Source organism: Fulmarus glacialis, unplaced genomic scaffold (genome assembly GCF_000690835.1).
Source record: "Fulmarus glacialis isolate BGI_N327 unplaced genomic scaffold, ASM69083v1 scaffold6773, whole genome shotgun sequence".
Lineage (NCBI taxonomy): Eukaryota > Metazoa > Chordata > Aves > Procellariiformes > Procellariidae > Fulmarus > Fulmarus glacialis.
In genome coordinates this window covers 5198-15963 of record NW_009203485.1, presented here as the reverse complement: position 1 = coordinate 15963, position 10766 = coordinate 5198, and the positions used below count along the sequence as shown (strand labels likewise).

Below are 10766 nucleotides of genomic sequence, written 5' to 3'. Positions count from 1 at the left end.
GCTCTAGATCCTTCCTTCATTCTCCACTTTTTAACAGGCAAGGTCTCCAACATGTTGCTGTACACATTATTTTTATTTCAGAAATGCTGTTTGATGCATTTTTATCCCAAGACAATAATAGTATGTGTGTGTGTGTTCGTTATTTTTTGTTTGGTTTTGAAATATGGAGCTTAGTTTTTCTGTTAATGTTGAGCTGCTTCTAGTTTATGCTATAGCGAAAGCAAAGTTTAATCAACACTTACATTGCTGTAGTGTTTCTTCTCCTATGGTGGATTTGATTGAGTCAGACTTTCTCTTACCTGACAAATAAATGAAATGAAGAGCAGCAGGTCTCAATATAGAGAGTCTTGTGGAAGTGTGGTGACCATTTATAAAATCAGGAAGTGAATAATCTTTTGTAAATAGCTGGAACAGGTAAGCTGATTCATTAATTTATTCCTCAGATTTTGTCTTGCTGTCTTTATTGTATGTATTGTCTGATCTTAAGTATCCACCTACAACAAAAGCCAGCAGTGAATGATGCAAGCGCTGACTATCTATTTGGAGTAAGAATTTTCAGCAACTTGGCTCCACAACATATCTGACTGTATAGCATGTGGTAGAATGTTCATCTGTGTTTTCAGGTGCACTACAATGTTGGCAAAAACCTGGCTGACAAAGGAAATCAAAGTGCTGCAATCAAATACTACAGAGAAGCTGTAAGGTATTAGTAATTTTACTGCTTTAATGAACTATCCTAAAATTGCTTTCATGTTTAACATGGAATAAATGCTTAGGTATTCATTTTCAATGGTCTGCAGCATTGCAGAGCTAGCAATTTGTATATAGTAATACATGTCCCATACATAACAATAATCTCTTAAATTTTAAATTTTAGGTTGAATCCTAAATATGTACATGCCATGAACAACCTTGGAAATATTCTGAAAGAAAGAAATGAGCTCCAAGAAGCAGAGGAGTTGCTGTCCTTAGCTGTACAAATACAGTATGTTTAGAACAATGCTAAGCAGTGTTTTGCACCAACTGAGCAGAAATGATACAATAGGATCTTGTGTTCCAAATGCTCAATTGTCCTCTCTCTTGGTTTTTTTTCCCAATTTGCCCAGACCTGATTTTGCTGCTGCATGGATGAATCTAGGAATAGTACAGAACAGTTTAAGAAGGTTTGAAGAGGCAGAGCAAAGCTACTGGACGGCAATTAAACACAGGAAAAAATATCCAGATTGTTACTACAATTTAGGGCGGTTGGTAAGTGCTTTTGAATAAATGATAGCTATGACAGTAATCTGTGTGTGTGTAGATATATATATGTATATAATTCCGCTGTACTGTGAAATGCTGATAGTTATTCCAGTTCGCTTCATTTGTAGTTCAGGGTGATTTCATATTTTCGGTAGCTTTTCCTGTTGCTTTCCCAGTATACTTCCTTCCATACAACCTTTGGTAGTCCTAGTTTTTCATATAAAGAGGTATAAAGAAAAATATAGATTGTGATCTTTTGTTCAAAATATATTATTAATAATTTCCCAATATTAGACTGTTTTGCAGTCATTAGTTTATTGTTAGGTAGTAGAACCATGCAAAAAAATCCCATTTAGATCCTTGGAAATATTTATATTAAATATTTACTTATTCTCTTGTGTAGATTTCTAAATTGTATGCTGGTTTTCCTCCCTAGCCTATTGGTACATAGAAAACAAGCCTGGGTCCCAGCAAAAAGCAGGGTAAAATTAGTATATAGCACTCTATCTTCCATACTACCCTAGTATTCTTTTTACATTTCTTGTTTTTGACTATAAAAACAAGTTCTACTGGAATGGAATGAAATATTAGCAACTCTTTAGTGTCTTTAGTGCATGACAGGAAAGTAAAACAAATCAGAGTGAAATTACTGAGGTTTTCTTTCTTTTTAGTATGCAGATTTGAATCGGCATGTAGATGCATTGAATGCATGGAGGAATGCTACAGTTCTGAAACCAGAGCATAGTTTGGCTTGGAACAATATGATTATATTGCTTGATAATACAGGTATAAGCCCATTTGAATGTTTTAATTAATAATTCAGTGTCTTGTAGAACTTAAAGCCTTATCCGTATTCATCTAAAAGGAGTTCTGCTTCTTCTTTGGCTACACAGACGCTCTCTATAAATATAAGAATACCTTCTGAGTCAATGGTTTTAAAGCATCACTTGAAATCCAGCCCATAAATTGCATTTCTGATCCTTATTTGAAATGCCATCATTGTGCAAACATGTTTGTATTATAGACCAAACTTCAGAACTTTTGAATCTGTGCTTTGTTGTTCTTCTGAAAGTGTTTTCTGTTGAAAACAAAATGGAGGTTTTCTATTGTCTTATTCTGCAGGGTTTTACATTTGTGTGTGTGTCATACCTGATTTTCTTTAAAAATGCATGTAATTGGCCATTCATACAGTATGAGTGCTTGCAGCATGAAAAGTAACTAATAAGGCTGTGTTAAAAGATGCTTTCTCTTTTTCCACTACATGGGCTCCCAGGCAATCTAGCTCAAGCAGAAGCAGTTGGAAGAGAGGCCCTGGAATTAATACCTAATGATCATTCCCTTATGTTTTCATTGGCAAATGTACTGGGGAAATCGCAAAAATATAAGGTAGGTAACTAGAGCCTTCCCAGTGTTGGTTGTGTTTTGTTTTGGGTTTTTTTTCTGTTTAAACTCTGTGTAAGTTTCTGTAGAAAATGTTCGAGGAGGTCATTGTGGACTATGACTTAGATAATGAGGATTCAATGCCCGTTTCTGTCACAGTATTGCTGTGTGATTCTGGCCTAAGTTCATCCCACCTTATTTTAAATGCCTGTGTTAGGAATGTGGCTGCCCTAAATTATGTCAGTGGTCAGTGGAGAGAAATAGGCTCTTAAGCACACTAGAGGGCAGTTAGGGTCTTGTATTGCTTCACTGCCGACAGAGAGAGCCTGCTCTGATTTAGAGGTCTTGGTTCAGGAACTAAAATCAGATGTGATATGCTAGTCCTTGTGCTTTTTGTATGTAAAGGTTTGCTATTAGCCGATACTAATTCTAGCCTCTTTGCTTCAGACGCTTTTTAAAATAGAGATATTACAGATTTGCTAATCCCAGATTGAGGATGGGACACCTGGGTAATTCCAGAATATTATGAGGAGAAAGTCCATACGTTGAGCAATGTATTGAACTTTCTCTTGGATGCAGTGGACCAGCCTGCGAGTGGTACCTCAGCATTAGCTACTTGCTTTACAAGTAGTAAATGTAATGGAACTGATGAGAATGACTTATTTTCCAACAGGAATTGTATGAGCTGACAGAGAATAAATCATACACAGTTAATACACTTAGTTGTTTTAATTGACTCCATAGTCACTGATTTATGTATGTGATAGGGACAAATTAATAATCAAGAAAGTTTTTGGTATTCCTCGGAAAAACATAATTCACTGAACTATGGCTTTCGGGGGTTTTGATGGCTTTTTGATAGTGATAATGTTAACAGCACTGAAGGAACATCCTGAGTATAGGCAAAGTAAGAAGATGTTATGATGTTAAACTTCTCAGAATAGATACATTTTTCCACCAATTACTGTGTCCACTTAAATTTCTACAATCCTGTTCAGCTGTGGAGTCATGACCTGTCCACATGTGGAGCCAGGGCCTGTGACAACCCAGCACTTGCTTTTGTTTGTGTAAGTGATGCCATTAGACACTCCCCTGTTACTGTTTCTCTAGGCTGGCTGGGATTTTTTTCTGTACGCTCTCTTTTTTTTTTCTCTCCACCTGAGACTGTTATAAAATACATATTTTAGGTTACTTTAACAAAGTTCCAGAAGGATAGAAATTAACATCCAGAATGTATAAGGGATGAGATTATAGAGGAGGTAATTGTTGGGATTATTTTGGTGAGTCATGACTGTGAAAGAATAGAGGATTGTATAGTTATTCATTAAGAAGAGTATGCAGCATGACAGAATAAAGAGCATTTATAATGAAATAAGTAGAAAAAATAAGTTGAAAACAAGCTAGAAAACTTTTACAGGTGTAGGAGAAACAAGTCTGTCTTAGTGGGTTTAAAAAATAAAAAAGGAGGTAGTGATTTTGATTGCTAGCTCTGAAAGGTCATTACGCTGCCCGGGAATGTGTTGGAGACAAAGTAGAAATGATAGTAGGGGAAAATGAAGCTTTCAAGTCAGCATCCTGAATAAAGCAACAGGAGCAGTGGAGCCCAGGGAAGAAAGCAGGGAGCCAATGAGTGTTTAAATAGTTCAATGTGGAATAGTAGGTTTGCATAGAGCAAAAAACTTAACTGGTAACTTGAAATTGATGGGTTATAACAGGGAGAGCAAATTAAGGGAATTGGAAAGTGGACTCACTTAGAAAAGGTTATGATCTCAGCACCTGTATTTTGCATTGCCTGGAAAGAGGAGATACAGGTTTTTTAAAGTGGGAGAATGCTAAATGGCAATAAAAAGCATGGAAAATTCAGATTTCTACCCTTTCACCATGTAAAAACAGAGAGAAGTGGATGGCTCTTTAAGGATTTTTATTGAGTGTTCAGATGGGAAGGGAGGAGGAGGGGGGATGGAGACTGCCAAGGTGATGGAGGTAATTTTCAGAGGGCTGCCTGGCTGTGTCTGATGTGTTGTATAACCTCAGGCATTTCATTTGTTAGGTTACTTATTATGTGTCTGTATAAAAGTTGTTACTGTATTGGCTCTGTTGCCATAAAGTAAGATTTGTTCTGGGGTTTTTTGTTATCTCTTATTTTAAAAGACATTGAGTCAAAAAGGTTTTACTATGTTATGAGAGATTTCCTTCCAATAAGCACACAATATTCTCCTTCACTTTCAAATGCACTTTGATTTTCAGCAGAAGACGGTTTTCCTAAGTGACCAAAAAAACCCCAACCCTTTATGATTTCTGTTTGTATCTACTCATGAATGATTTATTGTTCCAGAAACAAAAGCACATCAAGGATGAGCTGTTTTGGTGGGTTTGTTTTGTTTTTTAATTAACATCTGTTATACCAAGCTAGAGATCTCCTTTAAATTATTGTTCTTGTCACAATGGATGAAGAACTTAGTTCTTTGAAAATATGTATGCTGTATTTTTGTTATGTATACATCTATGCTTTTTCTGTAAAAAGAACAATAAATTAAAACGAGTCAGCATTTTTTGTATTTGAAATAAAGCCAGACCACAATTTTGTGCTGTGGCCTTGGCAGCAGATGGAATGCAGTGTGCTTATCCAAAGCCTTTGCTATACACAGTGTGCAAGTTTCTTGGCAACACTTAAAGATTTGGCAAGACAAAGCAAATTGAAGTATCACCGGATGTACTAGAATGTATATTTACTCCATATATCTACAGTAATATGAATATTATGCACCTTAAATAGCCTTTAATCAGTATTCTAGTAGCTCCTGAGCAAAGCAGTGGTGATAAAAATGTTTTCAACATGTAGTTGAAGATGTATGGTAATGGCAGCCAACTCTGAGAATCTATTTCATTAAATTTTCTGGGAATGCACATATTGTCCCATCGTGCTACAGCAGTGAAAGGATGAGTCCGTACATTAGGTGCTTCTCCTTTGTGTAGGTGGCAACTTTTAGGCATAAAACTGAATTAATTGGACAGCACATCTTTCACTTTGATTGTTGTTAACCCCAGTGAAGAGAGCAGAGATTTACTTATTAGACCAAAATACTAAAATTTGCAGTAGAAAAAAATACTTTGTGGGACTTCTGACTACTACATGCTTTTAAGTGCCAATCCACTGTTGATTTTTAGGCTTAGAAGGTTGTATGAAAAGAGAAGGTTATCTTGTAACACCACTAGACTTGCGAAATGTTTTTTTCTCAGGTATGTTTCTCAGGTGACTGACTTAGAATCATAGAATAATTTTGACTGGAAGGGATGTCCAGAGGTCATCTAGTCCAACCCCTGACCTAAACCAGGGCCATCTCCAGTTGAATCTTGAACACCTCTACGGATGGAGATTCTAAAACCTCTCTGGACAGCATCTTCCAGTGGTTGACCACCCTTGTGGTAAAAAAGAAAAAAAAAAATTGTTTCCTTTTATCGAATTGGAATTTCCCGTATGCCAGCTTGCATCCATCATGTCTCATCCCATCTCACAGACTTCTGAGAAGAGTCTGTGTCCATCTTCTCTGTATCATCTGATCAGGTACTTGTAGATAGCAATAAGGTCTCTCCTTCATCTTCTCTTCTGAAGGCTGAAGAGATACAGTTCTTTCAGCTGCTCCTTGTATGTCTTGTGCTCCAGCCCCCAACCATCTTGGTGGCTCTCTGCTGGACTTATAAAGTATGCCCATGTCTTTCCTGTAATGGAGAGCCCCAACCTGAACACATACTCCAGATGTGGTCTCGCAAGTGCTAAATAGAGGAGAAGGATTACTTCACTGGACCTGCTGACTATACTTCTACTTAATACAGCCCAGGATGTGGTGGTTCGTCTTTGCTGTAAGGGTACACTGATGGCTTTTATTCAATTTGCTGTCTACCAGGCCCACCAGATCCATTTCTGTAAAGCTGTTTCCTAAACAGTTGCCCCCAGCCTGTACTTTCGCATGGGGTTATCCCATCCCAGATACAGGACTTTGCATTTACTCTTGTTGAACTTCATGAGATTCCTGCAGTCCAATGCTGTTCAACATCTTCATTATAGATCTGGATGATGGGGCAGAATGCACCCTCAGCAAGTTTGCAGATGACACAAAACTGGGAGGAGTGGCTGATATGCCAGAGGGTCATGCTGCCATCCAGAGGGACCTCGACAGGCTGGAGAAATGGGCTGGTAGGAAACTCATGCAGTTCAACAAGGGGAAGTGCAAAGCCTTGCACCTGGAGAGGAACAAGCCCAGGCACAGTACATGCTGGGGGCCACCCAGTTGGAAAGCAGCTTGGCAGAAAAGCACCTGAGGGTCCTGGTGGACACCAGATTGATTGAACATGAGCCAGCAATATACCCTTGTGGCTAAGAAGGCTAATGATATCCTGGGCTGTGTTAGGAGTGTTGCCAGCAGGTTGAAGGAGGTGATCCTTCCTCTCTACCGGCCACAGCTGGAGTCCTGTGTCCAGTTCTCAGAGAGCCATGGACATACTGGAGAGAGTCCAGCAAAGGGCCACGAGGATGATGAAGGGACTAGTGCATCTTTCCTATGGGGAAAGGTTGAGAGAGCTGGTACTGTTTAGCCTGGAGAAGAGAAGTCTGAGGGGGAGAATCTCAATGTACATAAATACCTGAAGGTGCAAAGAGGATGGAGCCAGGCTCTTTTCAGTGATGCTGAGTGACAGGACAAGGAGCAATGGGCCCAAACCAAAACATGGGATGTTCCCTCTGAACATCAGGAAATGCTTTTCTACTGTGACTGTGACCAAACACTGGCACAGGTTGCCCAGAGAGGTTGTGGAGTCTCCATCCTTGGGGGTGCTGCCTGGACATGGTCCTGGGCAGCTGGCCCTGCTTGAGCAGGAAGGTTGGACCAGATGACCTCCAGAGGTCCATTCCAACCTCAACCATTCTATGATTCCTGCTAATCCATTCCTCTGTCCTGTCCAGGTCCCTCTGAATAGCAGCTCTCCCCTCGAGTGTATTGACCACTCCCTCCTCTTAGGTGCTATCTGTAAAGTTTTTGAAAGTGCATTCAGTCCCATCATCCAAAACATTAATGAAGACACTAAATAGTATGGGTTTCAGAGAGACCAATGCATCCAGGAACATTAATAGTCTGGGTATGAGAATGCTGGAGCTGCTGCTTATGCCAGGGAAAAGCAATGCTAAAACTTGCACTATGGAGTTATATACTCCCTAAATTTCCAGACATCTGGTTCCCTTGTTCACTCCTATCCAAGCATTCCTTCTCCTGAAACAGGATGTCCTGCAAAAGGATTTGTCAAGAACCCTAGGGTTTGTAATTTCCTTGACCTGAGAAGATGAAGGCACTTTCTGCATCAGTCTCTCTTGGCTTCAGAGCGGCAGCCTCAGCTGTGCTAAGGAATGCTTTGAAAGGAGCATGTAGTTTGGGTTTGAATTCGGACATACTGCGAAGCTCTTAAGTCAAAGTTGAGTGGCTCAATCTTGACAGCAGGACCCTTAGAGAGACTTATTTCATGCTTCACATGAGAAGACAGTGGAACCAAAAATCTGGCTGATAGGTTTTCTTTTTCAGTAGAGCCTGTGTTGTTTTGTGGATATAAGTAATAAAAGCTTAGCACAAAGGAAAGGCCTTTTCCTCAGGTTACCGTTCTGACATACCTCAGACAGCAAGTATGTGCGTTCAGATGGAAGCCTACCACACTGAGATAAGTTTATCTTCAGGTCATTTGCATTGAAACTGAATGGACAACTTTCCCTAAAACACAGCACAGCATAGAAATCTATGTAAAATTCGCTCTCTAAAATATCTAAACTTGCATGCAAGCAACTAAATATGCTCCATTTGGATTGGGGGGGTATCTTTTTAAACTTCTGCAGGAAATATGCTCTGGAACAAAAGTATCTATATTAGCAGCTAGTTTGGGAAAATAAAAATGTTTGAATTAGAGAATAAATTTAGTGGTAAATTGTTCTCTGAATATTTTGGTGAGGGAGCTCAGCTTTTCTAAGTAGTACTCAGATATCAACAGTCCTAAGAGTACACACCGCAAGTGGGAATATGGAAAAGATAACTTGTGAGGGAATGTCAGGAATATTTCAGTCAGCTTGATTTTTTAAGTAGCAGGTACTCAGCTATTCTTCATTGAGAACCATGTTGAACATCTGTTTGAAAGGGGTTTACTGGAATGCCCCCATTTTAAATGCTAAAAACTATTTTAAAGGGGAAGGTGTCTAAAAGCAGTTTGCTCAGATACTGAACTATATTATCCTTAACTTGATTGAATAAGTAGGGAAAACTTCAGTAGGTAATGTTTGAAAATATTATAACTATGCAAAAAAAAAGAATTTAACTAAACTGCTTTACAAACTTCACTAGTGCTTAATAGCTCTCTGCTAAAATAACAGCAGCCTGTGAAATCATGGCACTTATTTGTAGCATTATTACTGTTTCCTGGAGGCTGTAGCCACCTGAGCTACAGGATCACGCAGGCGTAGAATATATATATGGTGGTATCATATAGATATGGCATAGTTTGGGAGGTTTTTAATTACAATCGTGGTAATGCAATTAAATCTTGCATTATTTTATATATTACAAGAATAGACTGTCCTGTTGACTTGTTCTTCTAAATTATTCAGGAATCTGAAGCTTTGTTCCTCAAGGCAATTAAAGCCAATCCAAATGCTGCCAGTTATCATGGTAATTTGGGTAAGAGCCTTTCTAACTCTTATCAGCTTTATCGTTTGTTTGCTTCATATTCATTGTGTTTAAAAAGAAAAAGCAATCTTTTGAGCCTTCTTCCTGCTGGGCAGATTTCTATTTTACTTCCTAGAAAAACTGCCAGCCAGAAGAACAGGGCACTAAACCAGAAAAGCTGTCACACAATATGACAGATCAAGAGGGCTGCACAATCCAGCCCAGAGGTAGCTGCACTTCAGTGTCTGCAAATTGGTTCATTTATGCTATGCTTGTAACCTGCAATGAGCTCACCAGATAAGAGCTGCCATTTATGGCTGCAATGTAATTCATTCCTTCATCATTCCCATGCCAGTTCTGCTCCCAGGCTTTGCTCCTGCATTTGGCAACAGAACAAGCAGCTACTGTGCCACCAGCCAGCGAGAGACCCTCACTGGAAACAAATGCTTTAATGTTGTTTTCCAAGTGATTGGCAAGACTGCACGTTATTCAACAATATTGCTAATGAAATTCCTCATTGATGTTCCAGCTGTGCTTTATCATCGCTGGGGAAATCTTGACTTAGCAAAGAAGCACTATGAAGTCTCTCTGAAGCTTGATCCTATGGCACCCGGGACCAAGGAAAACTACAACCTCTTAAGAAGAAAACTGGAGCAATTGCAAAAGAAAGGCGGTGCCTGATGTTTTTTTCAGGTTGTCCGTGCATGCTGTTTACGATTAATTTTACATGGGTACTTTTGGCCATGTAAAGGATTCAGTCATTATTTCTCAAAAATAATACCACCACCAGCACTGCACACTTGAATGTCCAATTATGTCCTCCTACAGATCCTAACATTTCAGCTGCACTTTGGGGGATCATTTTATTTTTACTCTTGAACTGCTTTTAAACTCCCTTAGAACATTTTTATAGGTATATGAAAGCAATGCAGATGGAATTTCACAGCTTTCACTTGTAATTTGGTATCTTCATCTGACTTTTTAGTAGCAGGATGAATATCAGAAGGCAGTTTTATTTCTGAAAGTGATTCTAAAAAAAAGTGCAATTTCCTGTTTAAATCCTGATCTTTTCAAGTATGAAGAGTATCTGTCCACTTCAGTTTTATTACTGCCTTCTACTGCCAGCCCTGCAGAGCCAGTGGAAGAATGGATTCTCTCCAGCACATCAGTCTACCCTTGTAATTTGAGTTATGCCCGTGTTCTTGTTTCTGGCTTCACCCTTCGAAGTGTCAGTTTTGTACAGGAGTAAATGAGGACAAGGATTTGATCATAAACGTTTGTCAGCCAGTGTACTGCTGAGGTATGCTCAAGTGGAGAAAATACTCTCTAAGACGGAGGTTTTAGCAAGCAGCAAAGAGAAGAGAAGTGTGAGGTGACAGAGGAGTCAGCTAGAGTTTCTGTTCTTGCAGACAGCCTCATCTAGCATAGACAACTTGGGCAACAAGTCAG

General features: G+C 39.2%; 1 protein-coding gene across 1 annotated transcript; it reads left to right on the top strand.

The window, feature by feature from the left end:
• Nucleotides 1-623: 623 nt before the first annotated feature.
• LOC104074503 (transmembrane and TPR repeat-containing protein 4) lies at nucleotides 624-9998 on the top strand (the record flags this gene model as incomplete). Its single annotated transcript, XM_009574645.1, has 7 exons — nucleotides 624-703; nucleotides 878-985; nucleotides 1107-1248; nucleotides 1914-2028; nucleotides 2516-2628; nucleotides 9260-9329; nucleotides 9847-9998. Coding segments are annotated over 7 exons (780 nt in total), but the record flags the coding sequence as incomplete, so codon positions are not given.
• Between the last annotated feature and the right edge of the window lie 768 nt (nucleotides 9999-10766).